This window comes from Pelodiscus sinensis, chromosome 17 (assembly GCF_052426305.1).
Source record: "Pelodiscus sinensis isolate ZL-2025 chromosome 17, ASM5242630v1, whole genome shotgun sequence".
NCBI classification, from domain to species: Eukaryota; Metazoa; Chordata; order Testudines; family Trionychidae; genus Pelodiscus; species Pelodiscus sinensis.
In genome coordinates, this window is record NC_143068.1 from 35,450,548 (window position 1) to 35,475,935 (window position 25,388).

The 25,388-nt window shown below is 61.8% G+C and overlaps 1 protein-coding gene across 5 annotated transcripts in view; it reads left to right on the forward strand.

The window, feature by feature from the left end:
- The first annotated feature begins 440 nt into the window (after window positions 1-440).
- The window catches only part of LOC112546280 (uncharacterized), a 28,543-nt gene continuing 3,595 nt past the window's right edge, over window positions 441-25,388 (forward strand). The window contains exons 1-7 of one of the 5 annotated variants that reach the window (XM_089769782.1): window positions 451-658; window positions 1,180-1,317; window positions 3,819-3,956; window positions 4,854-4,991; window positions 7,479-7,616; window positions 8,495-8,632; window positions 10,175-10,543. In XM_089769782.1, coding sequence (XP_089625908.1) covers window positions 586-658; window positions 1,180-1,317; window positions 3,819-3,956; window positions 4,854-4,991; window positions 7,479-7,616; window positions 8,495-8,632; window positions 10,175-10,206 — 795 coding nt within the window. In that variant the 5' untranslated portion in view covers window positions 451-585 and the 3' untranslated portion in view covers window positions 10,207-10,543. Of the gene's footprint in view, window positions 659-1,179; window positions 1,318-3,818; window positions 3,957-4,853; window positions 4,992-7,478; window positions 7,617-8,494; window positions 8,633-10,174; window positions 10,544-25,388 lie in introns of those variants that run through there. The other 4 variants (XM_089769783.1, XM_089769780.1, XM_089769781.1 and 1 more) reach the window with 4 other exon arrangements.

Here is a 25,388-nt window from a genome sequence, read left to right on the forward strand (position 1 = left end):
TGCAGCGCAGCCGGAGCCCGGTAGGGGTGAGGCCCCGGTTAGGGCCGTGGCTGTGTCCCCGGGTCAGCGCGCCCATGTCACCCCTCACCACAGCCCCACCACGGTTCTTGTCTCACGAGCTGGGTGAGGCCTGTCCAACGAGCCGGCATCGCCCCTCGAGCACCAAGTGTGGACGGAGCCGGTGGATCTGAGCTGCCAATCCAGGCACCAGCCCACCCCAGGGGGCATTTACATGCTCTGGTGCTGGGCAGAGCATGGCCAGGGGCAGGCCCCACTGAGCTGCTGCACGTGTGTGTGCTGCCGCCTCCCGCTCCGGGATCCCATCCCGCACGGCCTGGGCGTTTGCTGCCCACGAACAACTTTTTGCTCCCCGCCTTCCAAGGGGATTTCTCAACAGCCGGCCCTGCCCAGAGGGGAGGGGCCTGCCCCTGGGGGCCAGGAGACGGGTTCTGTGGAGAAACAGGTCAGGAGGAGATTAGGTCCCTGTTGTTGAGCTGTGAGCCAGCCCCGCCCTCCCCCACCTGGGCAGGGTATAAATCCCAGCCCGGCTCAGCGCTGGGCAGAGACCTGGCTCCTGGCAGCAGCATGAAGTCAGGGACCATCTTCCTCCTCCTGGGGCTCCTGGCCCTCTGGGCCGAGCTGCCGCCTGCGGCTGGACGTGAGTGGAGAGCGCGGGGTCAGCAGAGAGGAGCCGCTGGCCCGCCCAGCCCAGGGTGCCGCGGCAGCGCCCTCCCCTGCCCTGCTCTGTTCTGTGGGGTGGTGGGGCTGCCCTGGTGAGCAGGGGGCCTCCTGGCCGGGGCCTGGCCAGTGCAGGTGGGAGGAGAGGGGGCCGGGCAGGGCTCTCCCCACTAGACACTATGACCCTCCTCTCTCAGGGCGCCCACGGCTCCCACCTCCTTGTCGGTGCCGGGTGAGGTCGGCCAGGGGCTGACCCGCCGAGCCCAGCAGCCCTCCCACCTCGTGCAGGCTCAGCAGCAGGGTCCCGCTGCGGGGGAAGGGACGGGGGGGCAGAGTCTCGCCCGGCGGGTGGACGCTCTGGGCACCGGGTCTCTCCCTGCGGAGCAGGACGCCAGGCGGGCAGAGGCCTGTCCTAGGCAGAAGCTGTGCAGCTGGGGGGGACGGAGCCAGGGCGGGGTTAGGACACTAGACTGACGGCCTCGTGCCTGCTCTGCATTGCAGGGAGACCTGGGGTCTGCCCCACGGTCAAAGGCCCGGGACTCTGTGTGGAGATGTGCAACGGAGACGAGTCCTGTCCTCCAGGGCAAAAGTGCTGCAGTAACGGGTGTGGCCATGTGTGCAGAGGAGTGATACCCAGAGGTGAGACCCGGATCCCTGGGCAAGACCCAGCCCCAGGACAGGCACCTGGCCCCAGGCCCCAGCCGTGACCCCACAGAGGGGCCAGCCCTGCAAGCCCAGGCAGAATTTGCCTCCCGCTCAGAGACCCCTGGGCCTGTTTGGACCCGCCCCTCCCCCACGCTGGAAATCAAAGTACCCCCGTGAGCATCCTGGGGAGGATCAGTCGGGGGTCCTGCTGGGACACCAGGGGGCTCTGTCGGGGCTCCCCGTGCTCCCGGGAACTGCCCTGCGCTGACCGCGCCATTCCCGCCCCTCCTGGCGCACGCTCTGCTCCCGCTCTGGGCAGTTTCCCATCAGCTGTCCCCTGCGGCCTGGACGGCAGGAAGCCGCTTTCTTGGGAAGCCCAATTTTCCCATTTTACCAGGAGTCTCCCGCCATCGGGCTCCGTCCCCCAGCAGCCACCGCAGCCAAACTGGGTACTGTGAGGACGCTAGGAATCCCGCAGGACCACAGGGCTGAGCGGGGCTCCCTGTCTGCTCTGGCCTGGCACCGCTCCTGTCCAGAGCCCATGTCTGCGGCCCCTGAGAAAGCTGCGGGTCCCTGTCCTGCCACCCGCCCCCACACCGGCTCCGCAGCTCTAAGTGGCTAGGCAGGGGGCACTGCGGCCAGGGGAGCTGCAGGAGGGCGCAGCCCCAGGGTTGCAGCATGTGCCAGCCACTCCCAGAAGTGCTGGGGGACCAGGGCAGGCAGGGGGCGGCCTTAGCCCGTAACACCGCCGATTGGGAACCGCCCGAGGGAAGCTCACCCCTTTTCTCAGCCCAGCCCCAGACCTGAGCCTCTCCCGGAGCTGGCACTATAACCCCCTGCCTCACCCAGAACCCCTGCCCCAGCCCTGAGTCCTTCCTTCCCCGATCTCCCTCCCAGAGCCCACAGCCTGCACCCCCACTTGTCCCCCAACCCTCTGCCCAGCCTCTGCTTGGAGCCCCCTCCCACAGTCTGAACCCCACTGCCTTCGTGTGACAGACCGGGCCGTGTCTGGGCACAGCTGAGGGCATCCACTCAGGGCGAATTGCTCAAATTTCGGGCTCCTTACAGCCCCCAGACTAGAGACCTCTCGAAACAGGCCACAAACCAGTCCCACAAAGCGCTTCAGCTGCCTGCCTGAAGCCTCACGAGCAAAACCCCTCCGACACCCCAGCAATATCCATGCCCCAGATGGCCCCGGGCCTCATACACAGGTGGGGGGTCCTAGCACCCAATCCCACCTACCCCGAACAAGTCCTGTCCGGTTCCAAGAAACCAGCCACAGATCCCTGGTCAATTTACCCTCTGGACCTTACCCCCAAATCACGCTGGGCCAATCCTTTAGCATCTACCATCTAAAGGTTTATTTTTACGAGAAAGTAAAGCCTGAGAGTGAGGTTGATAAATTATCATACATTACATGCACCGAATCTCCCAGTCTCAATGCAGGCTCCAGCAGCTGGCTTAAAAGTCCTTGTTGCACATTCTATGCCAGGATGGGTCCACAGTTCTTTCCGCCTCGTGATTCCCTGCGAGGCCGCATCTGGGGTCAGAAGCTGATCTGAAGACAACATGGAGTTGGCCACATGGTCTATATACACCCCCTCCTGGCTTCTTCCAAGCTGGAGGGAGTCACATGGCCAGTGGCCAGGTGTGTCTTTGGCCTCCAGAGGCCCATTGTTCCCGGGAGCTTTGCTCATTACCATGTCCATGGGCAAACATTCCCGGCCCATTGCTCTGCCTCAGACAGAGAATCTTTCAGCATCGACCCAGAGCACATCTTCATAACTCCACGCACAGACATCACACAGGTATATGAAGAGCATGTACAGAGTCAGTAGAAGGCAAGCTTTCAATTGACACCTCACATGGCCCCCTTTGTACCACTTTTGGGGCAAAGAACGCCCCCCCCCCATGGGTGCAGCAGTGATCTGGCTGCTTCCCTAAAATCCAATAATGTAACACCTCGCCCAGAGCCCGCACCCGTCCCACATTGGAACCTCCTACCCCATCCCAGGGAAAGAGAGAGACGGTGGGGGAGGAAGCGACGGGGATCAAGCAGGTAGAGGGTGCAGTGGGTGGGGCTTTGGGGAAGGGGCTGGGTCCAGAGTGTTTGGGTTTGTGCTCCAGCCAGGGATAGACCTGGCCTGGGGGGCAGGAGGCCGGCTGGGGGAGCTAAGAGCCACGTTCTCTCACCCTGGGGAGCTGGGGGTGGTTCCGAGTTCGCACACGCCAATGCCAGCTATGGGGTGCTGGATGTGCAGCGCAGCCGGAGCCCGGTATGGCTGAGTGTCCCACGTACGGACGTGTCTGCGCCCCACAGCTCTGCCCCACCACACTCCTTCCCAAAGCCTGTGACGGGGGCGGGATGGAGGAGGTTGGATGGGGGAGGGGCGCAGGTTCTGGGTATCCTCAGCGGAAGCTGGGCAGCGAGGGGGGGGCGCAGTCAGGGCAGCTTTGGGACACGGCTTCCCTGCCCGGGCCTGTCTGTATTGCAGAGAGACCTGGGACCTGCCCCACACCCACGGGCCAGGGGGCCTGTGTGGAGAGATGCCGAGGAGATGATTCCTGTCCTCCATGGCAAAAGTGCTGCAGTAACGGGTGCGGACACGAGTGTAAGCAACCGATACCCAGAGGTGAGACCTGGAGCCCTGGGCAAGACCCAGCCCCAGCCCCAGGACAGGCACCTGGCCCCAGGAGCCAGCCGTGACCCCACAGAGGGGTCAGCCCTGCAACCCCAGGCAGAATTTGCCTCCTGCTCACCCCAGCCTCCTGCCCCAGCCCTGAGCCCCTCCTCGAGCTGGCGCCCTAACCCCCCTGCCACACCCAGAACCCCTGACCCAGCCCTGAGACCTTCCTTCCCAGAGCCAACATCCTGCACCCCCACCTGTCCCCCAATCAGTTACCCAGCCACTGCTTGGAGCCCCCACCCACAGTCTGAACCCCTCTGCCCTCGCTCGGAGCCCGCACCGTGTTCCACATAGGAACCCCCACCCCAGCCAGGAGAAAGTGAGGGAGGGTGGGGAAGGACGCGAGGGGAATGAAGCAGGCAGAGGGGGCAGTGGGCGGGGCTTCAGGGAAGGGGCTGGGTCCAGGATGTTTGGGTTTGGGCTCCAGTCCGGGATAGGCTTGGCCTGGGGGGCAGGAGGCCGACTGGGGGAGCTAAGAGCCACGTTCTCTCACCATGGGGAGCTGGGGGTGTTTCTGAGCTCACAGAGACACCCACACCAGCTCTGGGGTGCTGGACGTGCAGCGCAGCCAGGGCCCAGCAGGGCTGAGTGTCCCACGTATGGACGTGTCTGCGCCCCGCGGCTCTGCCCCCACCACACTCCTTCCCAAAGCCTGTGGTGGGGGCGGGATGGAGGAGGTTGGATGGAGGAGGGGGGCAGGCTCCGGGCATTCTGGGCACCATCGACCTCTCCAAAAGCTGCCGACCCTGCCCCCCCTCGGCGGAAGCTGGGCAGCGAGGGGGGGGGCACTGTCAGGGCAGCTTTAGGACATGGTTTCCCTGCCCGGGCCTGTCTGTATTGCAGTGAAACCTGGGCTCTGCCCCATTCACATCGGTACAGGGACCTGTGAGATGGGCTGCGATGGAGACGAGTCCTGTCCTGCAAGGGAAAAGTGCTGCAGTAACGGGTGTGGCCAGGTCTGCGAGCGACCTACAACCAGAGGTGAGACCCGGATCCCTGGGCAAGACCCTGCCCCAGGACTGGCACCAGGCCCCAGGAGCCAGCCGTGACCCCACAGAGAGGCCAGTCCTGCAACCCCAGGCAGAATTTGCCTCCCACTCAGAGACCCCTCGGCCTGGCTGGACCCACCCCCCAGCTGGAAATCAAACTACCCCCATGAGCATCCTGGGGAGGATCAGTCGGGGGTCCTGCTGGGACACCAGGGGGCTCTGTCGGGGCTCCCCGTGCTCCCGGGAACTGCCCCGCGCTGACCGCGCCATTCCCGCCCCTCCTGGCGCACGCTCTGCTCCCGCTCTGGGCAGTTTCCCATCAGCTGTCCCCTCTGGCCGGGTGGCAGGAAGCCGCTCCCTGCCGAAGTCCAAACTCCTGGATTTGCCAGGAGTCTCCCGCCATCGGGCCCCGTCCTGCAGTAGCCTCCGCAGCCAAACTGGGCGCTGTCTGGCCGCTAGGAGTCCCGCGGGGCCGCAGAGCTGAGGGGGGCTCCCAGTCTGCTCTGGCCTGGCACCGCGCCCGGCCGGGGCCCTTCTCTTCGGCCCCTGGGAGAGCTGCGGGGCCCTGTCCTGCCGCCCGCCCCCACACCGGCTCCGCAGCTCTAAGTGGCTAGGCAGGGGGCACTGCGGCCAGGGGAGCTGCAGGGGGGCGCAGCCCCAGGGTTGCAGCAAGTGCCAGCCACTCCCAGAAGTGCTGGGGGACCAGGGCAGGCAGGGGGCAGCCTTAGCCCGTAACGCCGCCGATTGGGAACCGCCCGAGGGAAGCTCACCCCTTTTCTCAGCCCAGCCCCAGCCCTGAGCCCCTCCCGGAGCTGGCACCATAACCCCCCTGCCACACCCAGAACCCCTGCCCCAGCCCTGAGTCCTTTCTTCCCCGATCTCCCTCCCAGAGCCCACAGCCTGTACCCCCACCTGTCCCTCTGCCCAGCCTCTGCTTGGAGCCCCCACCCACAGTCTGATCCCCTCTGTCCTCGTGTGACGGACCGGGCCGGGGCTGGGCACAGCTGAGGGCATCCACTCAGGGCGAATTGCTCAAATTTCGGGCTCCTTACAGCCCCCAGATTGGAAACCTTCCCAAACAGGCCACACACCAGTCCCACAGAGCGCTTCAGCAGCCTGCCTGAAGCCTCACTAGCAAAAGATCTCCGACACCCCAGCAATATCCGTGCCCCAGATGGCCGCGGGCGTCATACACAGGTTGGGGGGGGGGTTAGAACCCAATCCCACCTACCCCGAACAAGGTCTGTCCGGTTCCAAGAAACCAGCCACAGGTCCCAGGTAAATTTATACTCTGGATCGTACAAATCACGTTGAGCCAATCTACCATCTAAAGGTTTATTACTACGAGAAAGTAAAGCCTGAGAGTGAGGTTGCTAAAGTATCGTACGTTACATGCATCGAATCTCTCAGTTCTCAATACAGGCTCCAGCAGAGATGTTATAGCTGTGGCTTAAAAGCCCTTGTTGTACATCCTATGCCAGGATGGGTCCACAGTTCTTTCCGCCTCATGATTCCCTGCGAGGCCGCATCTGGGGTCAGAAGCTGATCTGAAGACAACATGGAGTTGGCCACATGGCCTACTTATACCCCCTCCTGCCTTCGTCCAAGCTGGAGGGAGTCACATGGCCAGTGGCCAGGTGTGTCTTTGGCCTCCAGAGGCCCATTGTTCCCGGGAGCTTTGCTCATTACCATGTCCATGGGCAAACATTCCCGGCCCATTGCTCTGCCTCAGACAGAGAATCTTTCAGCATCGACCCAGAGCACATCTTCATAACTCCACGCACAGACATCACACAGGTATATGAAGAGCATGTACAGAGTCAGTAGAAGGCAAGCTTTCAATTGACACCTCACATGGCCCCCTTTTACCACTTTTGCGGCAAACAACCCTCCCCCATGGGTGCAGCAGTGATCTGGCTGCTTCCCTAAAATCCAATAATGTAACACCTCGCCCAGAGCCCGCACCCCGTCCCACATTGGAACCTCCTACCCCATCCCAGGGAAAGAGAGAGAGGGTGGGGGAAGAAGCGACAGGGAACAAGGAGGCAGAGGGGGCAGTGGGCGGGGCTTCAGGGAAGGGGCTGGGTCCAGAGTGTTTGGGTTTGGGCTCCAGTCCGGGATAGGCTTGGCCTGGGGGGCAGGAGGCCGGCTGGGGGAGCTAAGAGCCACGTTCTCTCATCTGTGGAGCTGGGGGTGGTTCCGAGCTCGCACAGGCCCAAACCAGCTGTGGGGTGCTGGATGTGCAGCGCAGCCAGAGCCTGGTAGGGCTGAGTGTCCCACGTACGGACGTGTCTGCGCCCCGTGGCTCTGCCCCACCACACTCCTTCCCAAAGCCTGTGGCGGGGGCAGGATGGAGGAGGTTGGATGGGGGAGGGGCGCAGGTGCTGGGCATCCTCGGCGGAAGCTGGGCAGTGAGGGGGGGCACAGTCAGGGCAGCTTTGGGACACGGCTTCCCTGCCCGGGCCTGTCTGTATTGCAGGGAGACCTGGGACCTGCCCCACACCCACGGGCCAGGGGGCCTGTGTGGAGAGATGCCGAGAAGATGATTCCTGTCCTCCATGGCAAAAGTGCTGCAGTAACGGGTGCGGACACGAGTGCATGCGACCAGTACCCAGAGGTGAGACCCGGATCCCTGGGCAAGACCCAGCCCCAGGACAGGCACCTGGCCCCAGGAGCCAGCCTTGACTCCACAGAGGGGCCAGCCCTGCAGCCCAGGCAGAATTTGCCTCGTGCTCACCCCAGCCCCCTGCCCCAGCCCTGAGCCCCTCGTCGACCTGGTGCCCTAACCCCCCTGCCACACCCAGAACCCCTGACCCAGCCCTGAGACCTTCCTTCCCAGAGCCAACATCCTGCATCCCCACCTGTCCCCCAATCCCTTGCCCAGCCTCTGCTTGGAGCCCCCACCCACAGTCTGAACCCCTCTGCCCTTGCACCGTGTTCCACATAGGAACCCCCACCCCAGCCAGGAGAAAGTGAGGGAGGGTGGGGAAGGACGCGAGGGGGATGAAGCAGGCAGAGGGGGCAGTGGGCGGGGCTTCAGGGAAGGGGCTAGGTCCAGGATGTTTGGGTTTGGGATCCAGTCCGGGATGGGCTTGGCCTGGGGGGCAGGAGGCCGGCTGGGGGAGCTAAAAGCCACATTCTCTCGCCCTGGGAAGTTGGGGGTGTTTCTGAGCTCACAGAGACGCCCACACCAGCTCTGGGGCGCTGGACGTGCAGCGCAGCCAGAGCCAGGTAGGGGTGAGTGTCCCATGTACGGACGTGTCTGCGCCCCGCGGCTCTGCCCCCACCACACTCCTTCCCAAAGCCTGCGGTGAGGGCGGGAAGGAGGAGGTGGGATGGGGGTGGAGGGCAGGCTCCGGGCATTCTGGGCACCATCGACCTCTCCAAAAGCTGCCGACCCTGCCCCCCCTCGGCGGAAGCTGGGCAGCGAGGGGGGGGCACTGTCAGGGCATTTTTAGGACACAGCTTAATTGCCTGGGCCTGTCTGTATTGCAGTGAAACCTGGGCTCTGCCCCATTCACATCGGCCCAGGAACCTGTGAGATGGGCTGCGATGGAGACGAGTCCTGTCCTGCAAGGGAAAAGTGCTGCAGTAAGGGGTGTGGCCAGGTCTGCAAGCGACCTATAACCAGAGGTGAGACTCGGATCCCTGGGCAAGACCCTGCCCCAGGACAGGCCCCAGGCCCCAGGCCCCAGGAGCCAGCTGTGACCCCACAGCGGGGCCAGCCCTGCAAGCCCAGGCAGAATTTGCCTCCCGCTCACAGCCCCCTGGGCCTGGCTGGACCCATCCACCCAGCTGGAAATCAAACTACCCCTGTGAGCATCCCGGGGATGATCAGTCGGGGGTCCTGCTGGGACACCAGGGGGCTCTGTCGGGGCTCCTTGCGCTCCCGGGAACTGCCCTGCGCTGACGCCGCCATTCCTGCCCCTCCTGGCGCACGCTCTGCTCCCGCTCTGGGCAGTTTCCCATCAGCCATCCCCTTCAGCCGGGTGGCAGGAAGCCGCTCCCTGGGGAAGCCCCAACTCCCGGATTTGCCAGGAGTCTCCCACCATCGGGCCCCGTCCGCAGCAGCCACCTCAGCCAGACTAGGCGCTGTCAGGCCGGTAGGAGTCCAGAGGGGCTGCAGGGCTGAGGGGGGCTCCCTTTCTGCTCTGGGCACCCGGCCCTGCGGTCGGACAAAGGGGTCTGAAAGGGGCCAGCGTATCCCAGAGAACCAATGGCTGGAAGGTGCAGCCGGGCAGCAGGGAAGCTGCATGCCGTGCTAGGGAACGGCTCTCAGGCTACTCCGGTGTAACGTCGCTGAGCAACAGAGCTGGGTCGGCCAGACTCTAGAACGAAGGCTTTAGGAGCCCCAGCTCTGATGTCACGCTCTTCTGCTGGCCCAGGGCTAGTAGATTTTGTGGGGCTCCTCTAGGCTCTGGGGTGGGCTCAGAAATGAGGCATTCAGTGACTGGGAGGAGGTGCTGGGGAGTAGAATATGGATAAGGGGTCCAAGGTGGAAGTGGGGTGCAGGAGCAGGGTGGTGCTACAGGGTCTGGGGGCAGGTGGGGGTGCAGGAACAGGATGGGGGTGCAGGAACAGGGTGGGGAGGCAGCATGCAGGAGCTGGCTGAGGGTGTAGGCAGGCAGGGGAGTGCAGAAGTGGGCTGAGGTGGGGTCTGGCAGGAGGGGGTTGTGGAAAGGGGTTGGGGGCATCGGGTCAGGATGGGAGGGGATGGGGCGCGTACCTGGCACAGCTCCCAGGGGGTCAAAGGTGACTCCAGGCCACCCTGCGCTGGCAAGCACCACACCTGCCACTCCTATTGGCTGGGAGTCCTGGCCAATGGGAGCGATGGGGGTGGACCCCGCACGCCAGCACGGACCATGGAGTGGCACAGAGCCACTTCCTTCCCCGGCCGGCAGAGCGCGTGGGATGGGTGCGGCACAGCTTGCCTGGACGTGTCCTGTGATGCTTGGAGCTCCGTCCCCCCAGCCATAGGGAGCCAGTGCAGGTGCCCCAGCCATGCCGGGCGGGGGACCCTGAACCTCAGCCCCATGTGGCTGGAGTGCCAGAGCCGGCTCACCCTCTGTGGGGAAGGGGGAGCCCCGAGCCTCGTGAGCCGGATCCATGCAAGCGGCAGCCTCAGCCATCGATTCCCTGCCCCGTCTCTAACTCATGTCCCTTCTTCCTCTCTAGGGCATAAGTTCCCACCTCTGCCCCAGGCCTAGGGGACCTGGGACCTCTCTGCTGGCCTCCCCATCCAACCTGCCTGACGCCGGGGCCAGGCTGAGGGTCCTTCTGCTACGGATCGGGCTGGGGAGGATGCTCCTCACCCAGTCGCTCTCCCCTTCCGGTAGCTGCTCTCCTAAGCCTGCCCCTCCCCCTTCCATTAGCCACTTTGGGGTGCCCTGCTGAGGGACTGCTCCGTGTCCTGACTCTGGGGCCCCGGCCAGGGAGCCAGGAGCTGGTGCTGCAGCTTCGGGGTGTGTCCCTCTCTGGCCAGCTCAGCCCAGGCCACTGCGCTGGCAAAGAACCTTTTCTCTCAATAAACGTGTGATGCATGAACCCGCCTCTGCCCTTTCACTGCCGACTCGCAGCTCCCAGCCCTGCCCGACTCGCAGCGCCATGTGGCCCCTGGGGACGCCCATATGCTGCGCGCAGGAGCTGGCAGTGCCTATGCGTCACACGCCTACGGCCAGCGCCCCTCCTGTGCCACGTGCCCAGTGGTTGGGACGCCCAACGCCGCACGCCTGGGGCCAGCACAGCCCCTGTTCCACGCGCCCGGGGACAGGAGCAGGGCCGGCTCCGAACACTCGGTGGGCGCACAGAAATGGCCCGGGGGCGCCATGGCGCCCGCGGGCACCGCGATGAGGACCACTGGTCTAGACGGTGCTTGGTCCTGCCGGGAGGGCAGGGGACTGGACTCGGTGCTCTCAGGGTCCCTTCCAGTGCTGGTCTTCTGTGATTCTTTGATTCCATGATTCGAAGCCGACGAGAGAGTTTGCTCCTGTTGGCCTCCCACGGTGGAGACGTCGCGGAAGTTCGAGTTAAGACACGCTGACTCCAGCTACACAATGAATGTAATTAGCTGGAGTTGTGGATCTGAATTGGAACTTCTGCCTAAGTGTAGACAAGGCCTCCAGAGCCGCCCCCACCCGAGAACAGCCCCAGGGCCCCGAACTAAGGCAGCCTATGAGCAGCTGCACAATCCCATTCCAGGCCCTTGTAGACAAATGGTGCGTCTCTTGTCCAGGGGCTTTCTAGGGCCGAGATGCAACATTGCCACCTCAGCGCGCCCCCTTATGGCAGATGCAGCAACTCGGCCTCAGTTTCCCCCACAGGCCTTTGGCCTGTCCAGCCTTGGAGCCCCTGGCCCTCTGGAGGAGCTAGTGGAGGGAGAGGTACATAGATTTTCTAGGACACCGTAGAACGGTCCCATCTCCGGTCAGCTGCCCCTGCGCTGTTGAGGAGGGGGAAAGGCTCAGGGAATGAGAACACCCATTGGGAGCAGAGGGAAATGATCCAGATGTGGGGACCTCCCTGCAGTTGAAACCTTGCACTGAGGCTCTCTCTCCAAGGGAGGGAACTCCCGTTGTTAGGAGGAAACAGGTGTTCCTAACAGGGTATCTAATCATTAGAGACGCAGACAGCTGGGTTTGCGGTGAGCAAAAGAACCACATCTAGACAGACTTGTGTGTAGTGCTAGGGAGGAGCCGGTGGTGGTGGTAGGTGTGGGTACCAGTGACACAGGGGAGGAGAGGGGAGAGGTTCTGCAGGCCAAACTGAGGCTGTGAGGTGAGAGATTGAAATCCAGGATCTCTACGGTGGCATTCTCTGCAATGCTTCCAGTTTCACGCACAGGGCCGGGTAGGCAGGCCCAGCTGTGGGGTCTCAATGCGAGGATGAGATGATGGTGTAGAGAGGAGGGGCTCAGATCTACTAGGAGTTGGGGGAACTTTGGGGAAAGGAGGGGTATAGACGGGTATCCACCTAAACCAGAATGGAACCAGAGTGCTGGTACTTAAGGCTGTTAGAGCAGTTTTTAAACTAAGGGTTGGGAGAAACCAAGAGGTGCAGAGGAGCACATGGATTGGACAGAGACATCCCTTAGGGGCGAGTCTATTCCTAGAGATTCTCTCTGCCCTACTAAAGAGGAGAGGATAAATATGATAAAATACAGGTAAGATGTGAAGAGAAACAGTCCCTTTCAATCACATCTTGGAGTGGCAGACAGCTAAAAAGTGAAAAGGACATCTAGTGTTCATACACAAACGCTAAAAGAACAAATAAGAAGATGGGTGAACTAGAGTGACTTGTGTTAAAGGGGGAAATTGACAGAGCACACAACACAGAAACTTGGTGGAATGAGGAAAATCAATGGGACAGTCATACCAAGGTGTAAGATTTCAGCTATCTCCACACTGACAAGGCACCTCCGGACGGGATGCAGAGCTATAGCTTCTTAACACCTTAAATGGCTGCTTCTTGGGGCAGCTGGTTCTGGAACCCACAAGAGGAGAGGCCATTCTTGATTTAATCCTAAGTAGAGTGCAGGATCTGGTCCAAGAGGTGACTATAGCTGGGCCACTTTGTAATAGTGACCATAATAGAATTACGTTTATCTTCCCTCTGGCAGGGAAAACACCACAGCAGCCCAACACTGGAGTATGAATTGCAGAAAAAGGGACAGCACAAACATCAGGAGATTAGTGAACAGAAATGAAAAGGTACAGTACCGTAAGTGACATCCTTACAAGCTTCATGGAAACTTTTTAAAGACACTAAAATAGAGACTCAAATTAAATGTAAACCCTAATTTAAAAAACATAATAAGAGAAGCAAAAAGGTGTCACCTTGGCTCAAGAACCAAGTCAAAGGGCTGGCAGGTGGGTTGGGTGCTGGAGAGGGCTCAGGGCTGGGAGGTGGATTGGGGTGCAGGAGGGGTGTCACGTTACTGGAATTTGAGGGAAGCAGCCAGATCATGGCTGCACCCATAGGTGGGGATGTTGGCCCCAACAATGGTATAAAAAGGGACCATGTGGGGTATTGAATGGGAGCTTGTTGTTTGCTGATCCTGTGTACGCTAGTTATGTGAGTGTATAATGTCTCTGGGTATGTCTACACTACCCCGCTAGTTCGAACTAGCGGGGTAATGTATGCATACCGCACTTGCTAATGAAGCCCGGGATTTGAATTTCCCGGGCTTCATTAGCATAAGCGGGGAGCCGCCATTTTTAAATCCCCGCTGCTTCGAACCCCGTGTAGCGCGGCTACACGGGGCTCGAACTAGGTAGTTCGGACTAGGGTCCTATTCCGAACTACCGGTACTCCTCGTGAAACGAGGTGTACCGGTAGTTCGGAATAGGCACCCTAGTCCGAACTACCTAGTTCGAGCCCCGTGTAGCCGCGCTACACGGGGTTCGAAGCAGCGGGGATTTAAAAATGGCGGCTCCCCGCTTATGCTAATGAAGCCCGGGAAATTCAAATCCCGGGCTTCATTAGCAAGTGCGGTATGCATACATTACCCCGCTAGTTCGAACTAGCGGGGTAGTGTAGACATACCCTGTGTGTGTAGGTAGGAATCTGTAATCTGTGTGGAAGCTGAATATTTCTGTGAATGCGGTTAAGCATTGCTATGGACAGGCTGATTAGCCAGGCCCTGTGGGACAATGGCACTTGATGGGCCAAAGACACACCTAAAGCAGGAGGGCGGAGACCTAAGAGCTGCCAGCAGAGAGAGGCTGAGGACCAGGTGACCGACTGAGACCAGAAGAGGCCAGGAAGGAGGTATAAAGAGGCCATGCGGTCGATGCCATTTTGTTCTCAGCTCAGCACTTCATCCCAGAGGCAGCACTGCAGGGATTGAAGAGCCAGGAAGACCTGTGAACCCATCCTGGTGCTAGGATGCGCAACAAGGACTTTTAAACCAGCAGCTGTAACATCTCTGCTAGAGCCTGCATCGAGAACTGGGAGATTCGATGCATGTAACGTACTGTACTTTAACAAACTTGCTCTCCTGCTTTTCTTTCTTGTGATAATAAACCTTTAGATATAGATTCTAAAGGATTGGCCCAGCGTGATTTGTGGGTAAGATCCAGAGGATAAATTGACCAGGGATCTGTGGCTGGTTTCTTGGAACCGGACAGAACTTGTTCGGGGTAGGTGGGATTGGGTGCTAAGACCCCCCACCTGTATATGAGGCCCGGGGCCATCTGGGGCACGGATATTGCTGGGGTGCCAGAGGGGTTTTGCTCGGGAGGCTTCAGGCAGGCAGCTGAAGCGCTCTGTGGGACTGGTGTGTGGCCTGTGTGGAGAGGTCACCAGTCGGGGGCTGTAAGGAGCCCCGGATTGGAGCGATTCGCCCTGAGTGGAGGCCCTCAGCTGTGCCCAGACACGGCCCGGTCCGTCACAAGGGGGCTCAGGGCTGGGAGGTGGGTTGGGGTGCAGGAGGGGGCTCTGGGCTGGCAGGTGGGTTGGGGTGCAGGAGGGGGCTCAGGGCTGGCAGGGGGGTTGGGGTGCAGGAGGGGGCTCTGGGCTGGCAGGTGGGTTTGGGTGCAGGAGGGGGCTCAGGGCTGGCAGGGGGGTTGGGGTGCAGGAGGGGGCTCTGGGCTGGCAGGTGGGTTGGGGTGCAGGAGGGGGCTCAGGGCTGGCAGGGGGGTTGGGATGCAGGAGGGGGCTCAGGGCTGGCAGAGGGGTTGGGGTGCAGGAGGGGCCCAGGCTGGCAGGGGGTTGGGGTGTAGGAGGGGCTCAGGGCTGGCAGGGGGGTTGGGGTGCAGGAGGGGCCCAGGCTGGCAGGGGGGTTGGGGTGCAGGAGGGGGCCCAGGCTGGCAGGGGGGTTGGGGTACAGGAGGGGCCCAGGCTGGCAGGTGGGTTGGGGTGCAGGAGGGGGTTCTGACGTGGGGCTGTGGGTTCACGCTTTGCCAGGGCATTGTCTGTGGGGGCGAGTTCAGGGCAGGGGCTGGGGTGGGTCTGGGCATGGGGAGGGCGTAGGAGGGAGTGGAAGGCGAGGGGTCTGGCCGGGCTCTACTTAGGGTGAGGGTCAGGCAGGTCCCAGGCTAACAGGGACCGCGGGGGCAGGGCACAGACTCGGCGCTTCGCTGCTCGCCCATGGCTGCACCTCGGGGCAGTGCCACAGCCGACCAGCTTCCCCCTGCAGTGGGACGGGAGGGCGCCCGTGGCTCCAGCCCCACGCAGGGCACCGAGGCTCATGGCTTCCGGCCGCCGCGTGGAGATCTGCGGCAGTCGGGATCAAATTCCGCAGGGGCCAGAAGCGGCCTGCAGCTCAGAGGTTCCCTGCCTGGCCGGGCACAGGCTGGCAGCATCACCCGGGTCTGGCCAGTCTGTGCATGGTGGCAGAGGCCAGGCCGGGCGGTGCTGCAAGCCGCAGTGCTGGGATGGGGAGCCGGGCCCGCCCCGCAGCGCAGACTCTGCTGCTGCAGGGATGAGGGGCGCGGGGGCATCCCCCTCCCCCAGGGCTGATCTTTTTTCCAGCATTTTATGGTGAAATTGACTAAAACGCCAGGAAGGAACGCGGTGCTAAAACGGTAACTCACGATCCCCCCCCACCAACGTGCACGTTAAGCAAAGCACTGACGCCCGGCCCGGGAGTCGGGCTTTACCACTGGGCTGCGCCCCGCTCCCTGGCTGCCAGGACACACCAGCCTGTGCAGCGTGTGCAGCGGGGGCGCGGGAGGGCCAAGGGCTGCCCTCTCATCCCAGCACAGAGCCGCCTCCCTCCCGGGGCAGCCGTTTGTTCCGTTGGACAGCAGGAGAAGGGAGCCGTTGCTTCAGCTCCCACCAGTCTCCGGAAGGGGCCGGCCAGTTCTAACGCAAAATGTAGCAACAGGGGAACAACCTGGCCATGTGGCAACCAGCTCGGCTCAGCGCGTGATGGGGAACTAGGGGCCACCAAACAAACTGAACAGGTAGCAGGTTTAAAACAAACACAAGGAAGTTTTCCTTCATGCAGTGCAGTCAACCTGTGGAACTCCTCGCCAGAGGATGTTGTGAAGACCAGGACTTTAACAGGGTTCAAAAAAGAGCTAGATAAATCCACGGAGGAGAGGTGCAGCAATGGCTAGTAGCCGGGATGGGCCGGGGGGGTGTCCCTGGCCCCTGTTTGCCAGAGGCTGGGAATGGGCGATGGGAGGGATCACGTGAGGATTCCCTGATCTGGTCACACCCTCTGGAAAATCTGGCAGTGGCCCCTGTCAGCAGCCAGGACTCTGGGCTAGATGGGCCTTTGGTCTGACCCGGTCTGGCCGCTCTCATGTTAAAGGCAGGTTGGCGTGTGTGACGGCGTGTTGGGGTTTTCACGTCTCCTGCACCCCCGTAGTGGCACGGACAGACTCCCCCAGCCAGTAGAACAGAGGGAGTTTACTGCTTCTCCAGGATACAGCCCAGCACAGATGGAATCTGGTTACAGGGCAGGCCGAGGATGCCTCAGCCCCCTTGAGATGGGGAGACTGGGCCCCTAAACTCCAGCCCCTTTCCCTAGGCTGTCTCCTCCATGCTCCCAGACAGAAACTAACTCACTTCCAGCCCTGCCCCCTGCCAGGGGCGGCATCCCCCTTCCTTTGTTCCTCTCCCTGGGGGTAGCTGGTCGGACAGGTTGAGAGACCCTGGCCTAGTGACTCATCCCCGTCCTGCTGGGCCGTGCTACAGACAGCAGCCAGTGGGGGTCCCCACAGCCCCAGCCTAGCACCCAGCAAGGTACCCCCACTGCGTCACAGCGTGGCCCTGGCACTCCAGGTCTAGCACATGGCAGAGTCCCACGTCTCTGGACCCGTGACAGACACGTGGCAGGAATCCGTCTGGCTCACGTGTGCGCTAGTTCTGTTAACGCAGGCATCGGAACCGTAGGGTCTGTTCCGTGTTCAGAGTGCTGGGTGCTGGGTGTGTGCCTGCCTTCATCTCCCCGCTCGCCCCTGCGCCCGGAGCACAGGGTCATACTGGACCGGTGGTGGGCTCAGCCTGGGTGACGAACTCACCCCAATTAGCGGGAAGGGCGGCTCTCCTGCCGAGTGCTATGCCCGGCCCATTGCCACCAGGCCGGCTGTCGTGGGACAGGAACGGGGACAACAGACGTTTGTTGCTCTGCCCTGCCCACCCCGGGGAAGACGAGCTGTGTGGTGGATGCCTCCTCCTACCCCGCCCCGCCCCACTGTCCCCACACTCTGGGGTCCTCCCCCTCTGGGAACCCCCAACCCCTACGCCAACCTTGCCTCAGTGTCCCACTGCCAGTCGGCATCCAGCCCCTGCCACGGGCAAACTGCAGCCTGAGGTGGCTGCTCAGCATTGGCAGGGGGTGTGGGCCAGCTGCCTTTGCCAGCCCCAGCTTCCTCCTCATAGCCCAAGGACCCGCAAGCCCTGCAGCCTGGACTTGCCCGGCCAGAGCTCCCCAGCCCTGCTCTACGTCAAGAAGCCTCCAACTTCCCTGGCAGCCCATTCCCACCTGCTCCCCAGCCAGAGCAATTCTGAGTCTCCATCTCCTCCCCTCCAGGAGCCCTTATTATACAGTCTCAGCTGGGCCCTGGCTGGCTAATGCCTGCCCCAGCTGCTGTGGGCTCCGCTCTCTCAGCCCTCTCCCAGGGCTGGGGTTTAAACCCTAAGGCTGTGTCCACACTGCACCCCTTTTCCTCTTAAAATCAGGAATAAGGGACCTTTCGGAAAAGGCTTTATTTTCCGAAAGATCCCCGTCTAGACTGGCGCTTTTTTCCAGCAAAGCCCCGAGCCGGAAAAAAGTGGCAGCCATGTTTATACAAATGAAGCGGGGAAAATGTAAATCCCCGCTTCATTTGCAATTCTGACTTGTCTCATCTGCATCCCTTTTCCAGAAAAGGGGTGCAGTGCGGACACAGCCTATGGCTGCGTCTAGACTGGCATGATTTTGCGGAAATACTTTTAACAGAAACGTTTTTCCGTTAAAAGTATTTCTGCAAAAGCGCATCTAGATTGGCACAGATGCTTTTGCGCAAAAGCATCCGTGGCCAGTCAAGACGCGATTTTGTGCAAGAAAACCCCGATCGCCATTTTAGCCATCGGGGCTTTTTTGTGCAAAACAGTTCTTCCCGTCTACACTGGCCCTCTTGCACAACTATTCTTGCACAAGAGGGCTTTTTCCCGAGCGGGAGCGTGAAAGTATTTGCGCGAGAAGCACTGATTTTGTACATTACAAAGTCAGTGCTCTTGCGCAAATTCAAGCAGCCAGTATAGACAGCTGGCAAAATCTTGCCAGTCTAGTCGCACCCTAAGGGGCCCGTGCGGGGCAGACGCCCATCATAGGCATACAGAGCTTGCTCATGGTAGAAACCTCTAATTCCTCGTGGAAGCAGAGATTGTAACTCGCTTGTGTTTCTAGGTTACCTGCTTTAACCAAGTAAATAACTCGCTGGTTTCCGGTTCCTACTGAATACATCTTTAGCTAGTTTGTTATAGGATTGGCGTGAGCGCCAAGGTACCGTTTGCCTGGGAAAATGCCCAGCCCTTTGGTCCTGGCAGGAGGCGAATATTGCTGTGGTTGGTGGAGTAAGGAGCCAGCCCTCCCAAGTACGAGCCAGTGGCATAGGCAGACCATGCCATCTGGGTGGGCCCCGATTTACAGTGGGAGGGGACAGTGACAGGAGGGTGGGATGGTAGGAACCTTCGGGGCACCTCTCCTTCCCCTGCGGGTGGTAGATGCTCTGGACAGGAGCCCTGGAAAATAGAGGAGGAGGGGCTGAAGAGATGTGCACCCCCATCTGCCCCGCCTGGCACTCCAGCTGAGGAGTGGGGTCAAAGACTTGTCCTGGGGAGCAGGGGGGATGGGGGCTTGCCCTGCAGCAGTGCTCCAGCTGGATGGTGGGGGTCAGGGGCTCACAAGCCCCCATGTGTCAATCCCAGTCCGCAGGAAGAGCGCCACGTGGACAGAGCGAGGTAAGGCCTGGGCCCTGTCCTCGCCTGGAGAGCCGGAGTGGGGCAAGCGCCCCGCTGTGCCCGCTGTGGCCAGGACGTTCAGCTCGGCTGCTCAGCGGGTGCACAGCAAAAGCCCTGGCTACGCGTGTGGCCAGCGTGGCGAGCAGGCAGCACCGAGCAGCACACCTGGCCGGGAGTGCCCAGGCTCCCCGACGAGCACCAGCGTGGAGCAAGCAGGAGGTCTCGGGCCCCAGTGCTGCCTGGGGAGAGGACTTGGTTCTCGCAGACTACGAAGCAGCACGAGAAACGCAGCTCTCTGACGTGGAATCCTGCTACCAGCGGGTGAGGGCGATTGGTGTGATCCGTGGCAGGCTGCGCGGCGGGGGCTCCCGGGACAGCGTGTCACCATGTCTGCAGATGGCGCGGGAATCTTCCCTGCACAGCCCATCACGCTCTCCGAGGAACTCGGTCACACTTCCCACAAGGTTGCTGGGGAGGCGGCCTGATGCCCTCCTCCACGGTAGGCCGCCTTCCCGCGGCGAGCCAGCCACGAGGCCCCTGGCATCAGCGCAGCGCAAAGCATCAGTGTCAGAGCCAGGGCTCCGGCCACCTTCAGTCGGCATCGGCTCTGAGTCGAAGGAAATGGGCATCGTGCACGGCGACCCGGCTGAAGCGGGGGGAGCGACTGTGTCTGATACACCCGCAGGACACGGGTGGCTCATTCCCGACAGGGCGCCGATTGGGACCCTGCCTCGCTGCAACACCCAGACCAGCTTCCCCTCCCGCCTGCAGGTTCCCGTGGCAGGGGAAAGTTGCACTCTTCCAGCGAACGGGGTTGCCAGACACGTGGTCCTGCCCTGCTGCCACCGTGCCCCCGTTGCAGACGCTGACACTTGTCTAGCTGAGCAGCTGCTATTTGCATGCACTGTGTGGTGCATCCCTTCACAGCAGAAGCAAAAGAGGGATCCCCGACCTGTCCCTGCCACCAAACTACGTCTGGCTGTTCCCAGGTCTCTGTGCTCTACCGGCTGCACAGGGGGCGCTTGAAAGCATAACCTTGTTCAAGCCTGTTGTCTTGGACAGATGTCCCTGTATGTTACGAGATCGGGTTTTCTGCTCCCCAAGGTATCTCCTGTAGCGCCTGCCCTTCACTTTTCCTTGCAGCAGGTGCAACAGAGAGCCCGCAGCACAATCCGCCGCGTCCGGCTCCTCCAGCTGTTTGGCCGTCACCCATCGGAAAGCGAAAGCGTACTCGCCATGACAATCAATGAGCAAAGGCGATCCGTCCCTCTGGACATGGCGCCATTCAGAGAGTGGAGGAAAACGCTGCTGCAGGCGATGTGAGCGGGGTGTGGGGAGAGAAAAGTGACCAGGAATTGCAAAGTAAAGACACAGGAGAATGTCTCGACGGTCCCGGGGGCGGGGGGCGGGGGGCAGGGGAGAGTCAAGGGCGGTCTCACACTCAACCCCAGGGATGTGTCCCAGAACAAAAGGCTGTCACTCTCACACCTGTGCGATTGCTGAACGGGGGCGTAATGAGCCGCTTTCTCTTCTCCCCTCGCCCCCGAAGCTCCTGCCCTGAGCGTCTTTTCTGTCCCTGCTTCCTTGTGTCCCTAAATAAAAACTCAGGCTCTCGACCACCTGGCCTTTACTGCTCATGTTGCATGGGGAGGCGGGTGTGACTGCGCGTCGGGATTTTCCCATCTCCTGCACCCCCGAAATGGCATGAACAGACTCCACCAGGCAGTAGAATGGAGGTTGTTTATTGCCCCTCCAGGATATAGCGCAGCACAGATGTAATCTGGTTACAGGAACTGGGGGCTAAGAGGCCTCAGTGCTCCCCCTGAAATAGTCCCAGCCCCCCTCTCCAGCTCCTTCTCTCCTGCTTTCCAGCCAGGAACCAACTCCCCCTCTCCAAGCCCTGCCCCCAGCCAGGGCAGCATTCCACCTTCCTTAGTTTCTACCCATGGGGGGTGGCTGGTTCAACAGGTTTGGAGTCACCTTTGCATAATGAGGTTTTCCCTGCTGGGTCTTGCTACAGACAGCAGAGGTCACCACCGCCCAGCAAGTGCCCCCACTACGTCACAGGGGGTTCCAGGCAAGCACACTTATGGCAGGGTGCACTGCAATGAGGGGCAGGATGCATGGGGGTCAGATCGCTGTCTGGCCATTCTCAGATTAGCGCTGCCCCTCGATGTGCTCTGTATTGCCGTGTCTGCTCACAATGAGTGGCTAAGCGCTGTGCCTCGGCCACCCGCCCTGGGCCTGCGTGTCACAGACGTTATGGCGCACGCAGCAGGCTGCCACAACAATGGGAACAATCAGCAGACAGCGAAACCTTCCCTTGAATCCCCCAGCAGCCTGCTCTACCACCATGCGGTTCTGCCACTGACCGGCCCCTTGCCTGTGTACGGCTCCGTGAGCTGCGGGAGCAAGGGGCGGGCTGGCTCTCACTATTGGCCTCTCCACACCTCCCATGGGCTTTTTCTGGTTGGGGAAGGAAGTTCCATCATGCACCGTTCCCAGCCTCCTGGGGTCAGCAACGTGGCTGCTGTGGCCCCCCAGCGCCTGCCACACGCTGGAGAAGTCCCAGTACCGAGGTGTGTGCCATCTATCGCCCCCCACCGAGGGAACCCCATTGCGGCACAGCCCCCCGCTATGTCCTGCACATTCCCCAGAGGGAGCGCCTTGGCTACCTGCATCACAGCAACCCCCCGGCCCCCACCCCATAGATTGCCCCACTGTGGGCTGATTCCAACTGACCGGTAGCGGTCCAGTGCTGCGTGCTTCCACAGTGCGTTACGGGACGCTGATGACGTGCACCCCGAACCAGCCGCTGCACGGTTTGGGTCCTATTGGGCACTGGGAAGGCAAAGGGCAGTAGGAATGCTGGGACAGCTACCCACTGTGCATCGCTGTTGCGGCTGATGGCAGCACCCCCAGAGGTCACACTTCTGCAGCCCGGGGGAAGTGAGGGAGGGTGGGGGAGAGCAAGTGATGGAGGTAGGGGCAGGAGGGAGCAGGATGGGCCTGGCAGAAGAGGGCGGGTCTAGGCTGTTTGGGTTTGTGTGATTCGACCGTTGGCAGCGCTCCCTTCCAGGCAGAGCGACTGATCGGGGGGAGAAGGTGCCTCCCCCCGACCCCGAGTTGCTTCCCTCTCGGCTGCCACACACGGCATTGTGCACATATAGCACGAGACGCTCCAGCCCCTGAGCCAAACAGTCCATGGGCTCCAGCTGGGGATAGGCCCGGCCTGGGGGGCAGGAGGCCAGCTGGGGTAGCTGAGGGCCCACGTTCTCTCACACGTGGAGCTGGGGGTGGTTCCCAGCTCTCTCACATGCGCACGCCAGCTCTGGGGTGCTGGACGTGCAGCGCAGCCGGAGCCCGGTAGGGGTGAGGCCCCGGTTAGGGCCGTGGCTGTGTCCCCGAGGCAGCACACCCATGTCACCACATCACCAGCCCACCCCAGGGGGCATTTACACGCTGTGGGGCTGGGCAGAGCATGGCCAGGGGCAGGCCCCACTGAGCTGCTCCACGTGTGTGTGCTGCAGCCTCCCGCTCCGGGATCCCATCCCGCACGGCCTGGGCGTTTGCTGCCCACGAACAGGTTTTTGCTCCCCGCCTTCCAAGGGGATTTCTCAACAGCCGGCCCTGCCCAGAGGGAGGGGCCTGCCCCTGGGGGCCAGGAGACGGGTTCTGTGGAGAAACGGGTCAGGAGGAGATTAGGTCTCTGTTGTTGAGCTGTGAGCCAGCCCCGCCCTCCCCCACCTGGGCAGGGTATAAATCCCAGCCCGGCTCAGCGCTGGGCAGAGACCTGGCTCCTGGCAGCAGCATGAAGTCTGGGACCATCTTCCTCCTCCTGGGGCTCCTGGCCCTCTGGGCCGAGCTGCCACCTGCGGCTGGACGTGAGTGGAGAGCGCGGGGTCAGCAGAGAGGAGCCACCGGCCCGCCCAGCCCAGGGCACCACGGCAGCGCCCTCCCCTGCCCTGCTCTGTTCTGTGGGGTGGGGGAGCCGCCCTGGGGAGCAGGGGGCCTCCTGGCCAGGGCCCGGCTAGTGCAGGTGGGAGGAGAGGGGGCCAGGCAGGGCTCTCCCCACTAGACACTATGACCCTCCTCTCCCAGGGCGCCCGCGACTCCCACCTCCTTGGCGGTGCCGGGTGAGGTCGGCCAGGGACTGACCCACCGAGCCCAGCAGCCCTCCCACCTCGTGCAGGCTCAGCAGCAGGGTCCCGCTGCGGGGGAAGGGACGGGGGGGCAGAGTCTCGCCCGGCGGGTGGACGCTCTGGGCACCGGGTCTCTCCCTGCGGAGCAGGACGCCAGGCGGGCAGAGGCCTGTCCTAGGCAGAAGCTGTGCAGCTGGGGGGGACGGAGCCAGGGCGGGGTTAGGACACTGGACTGACGGCCTCGTGCCTGCTCTGCATTGCAGGGAGACCTGGGGTCTGTCCCTCGGTCAAAGGGGTTGTGGGGATCTGTGTGGAACTGTGCAACGGAGACGAGTCCTGTCCTCCAGGGCAAAAGTGCTGCAGTAACGGGTGTGGCCATGTGTGCATGGGAGTGATACCCAGAGGTGAGACCCGGATCCCTGGGCAAGACCCAGCCCCAGGACAGGCACCAGGCCCCAGGCCCCAGCCGTGACCCCACAGAGGGGCCAGCCCTGCAACCCCAGACAGAATTTGCCTCCCGCTCAGAGCCCCATGGGCCTGGGTAGACCCACCCCCAGCTGGAAATCAAACTGCCCCTGTGAGCATCCCGGGGAGGATCAGTCAGGGCTCCTGCTGGGACACCACGGGGCTCTGTTGGGGCTCCCTGCGCTCCCAGGAACTGCCCCGCGCTGACCGCGCCATTCCCGCCCCTCCTGGCGCACGCTCTGCTCCCGCTCTGGGCAGTTTCCCATCAGCTGTCAGCTCTGGCCGGGGTGGCAGGAAGCCGCTCGCTGGGGAAGCCCAAATTTCCCGTTTTGCCAAGAGTCTCCCACCATCGGGTCCCGTCCCCCAGCAGCCACCACAGCCAAACTGGGTACTGTGATGCCACTAGGAGTCCCACGGTGCCGCAGGGTTGTGGGGGGCTCCCAGTCTGCTCTGGCCTGGTACCGCCCCATGTTTGCGGCCCCTGGGAGAGCTGCGGGGCCCCGTCCTGCCACCCGCCCCCACACCGGCTCCGCAGCTCTAAGTGGCTAGGCAGGGGGCACTGCGGCCAGGGGAGCTGCAGGGGGGCGCAGCCCCAGGGTTGCAGCACGTGCCAGCCACTCCCAGAAGTGCTGGGGGACTGGGGCAGGCAGGGGGTGGCCTTAGCCCATAACACCGCCGATTGGGAACTGCCCGAGGGAAGCTCACCCCTTTTCTCAGCCCAGCCCCAGCCCTGAGCCCCTCCCGGAGCTGGCATCATAACCCCCGTGCCAAACCCAGAACCCCTGCCCCAGCCCTGAGTCCTTCCTTCCCCGATCTCCCTTCCAGAGCCCACAGCCTGTACCCCCACCTGTTCCCTAACCCCCTGTCCAGCCTCTGCTTGGAGCCCCCACCCACAGTCTGAACCCCTCTGCCCTCGTGTGACGGACCGGGCCAGGTCTGGGCACAGCTGAGGGCATCCACTCAGGGCGAATTGCTCAAATTTCGGGCTCCTTACAGCCCCCAGACTGGAGACCTTCCCAAACAGGCCACAAACCAGTCCCACAGAGCACTTCAGCAGCCTGCCTGAAGCCTCCTGAGCAAAACCCCTCCGACACTCCAGCAATATCCGTGCCCCAGATGGCCGCGGACCACATACACAGGTGGGGGGTCCTAGCACCCAATCCCATCTACCCCGAACAAGTTCTGTCCGGTTCCAAGAAACCAGCCACAGATCCCAGGTAAATTTACCCTCTGGACCTTACCCACAAATCACGCTGAGCCAATTTATTTATTACTACGAGAAAGTAAAGCCTGAGAGTGAGGTTGCTAAAGTATCGTACGTTACATGCACCGAATCTCCCAGTCTCAATGCAGGCTCCAGCAGCTGGCTTAAAAGTCCTTGTTTCACATCCTATGCCAGGATGGGTCCACAGTTCTTTCCCCCTGTGATTCCCTGCGAAGCCGCATCTGGGGTTAAGAGCTGATCTGAAGACAAGATGGAGTTGGCCACATGGCCTACTTATACCCCCTCCTGGCTTCTTCCAAGCTGGAGGGAGTCACATGGCCAGTGGCCAGGTGTGTCTTTGGCCTCCTTAGGCCCATTGTTCCCGGGAGCTTTGCTCATTACCATGTCCATGGGCAAACATTCCCGGCCCATTGCTCTGCCTCAGACAGAGAATCTTTCAGCATCGACCCAGAGCACATCTTCATAACTCCACGCACAGACATCACACAGATATATCGAAATCATGTACAGAGTCAGTAGAAGGCAAGCTTTCAATTGACACCTCACATGGCCCCCTTTTACCACTTTTGGGGCAAAGAACGCCCCCCCCCCATGGGTGCAGCAGTGATCTGGCTGCTTCCCTAAAATCCAATAATGTAACACCTCGCCTGGAGCCTGCACCCCG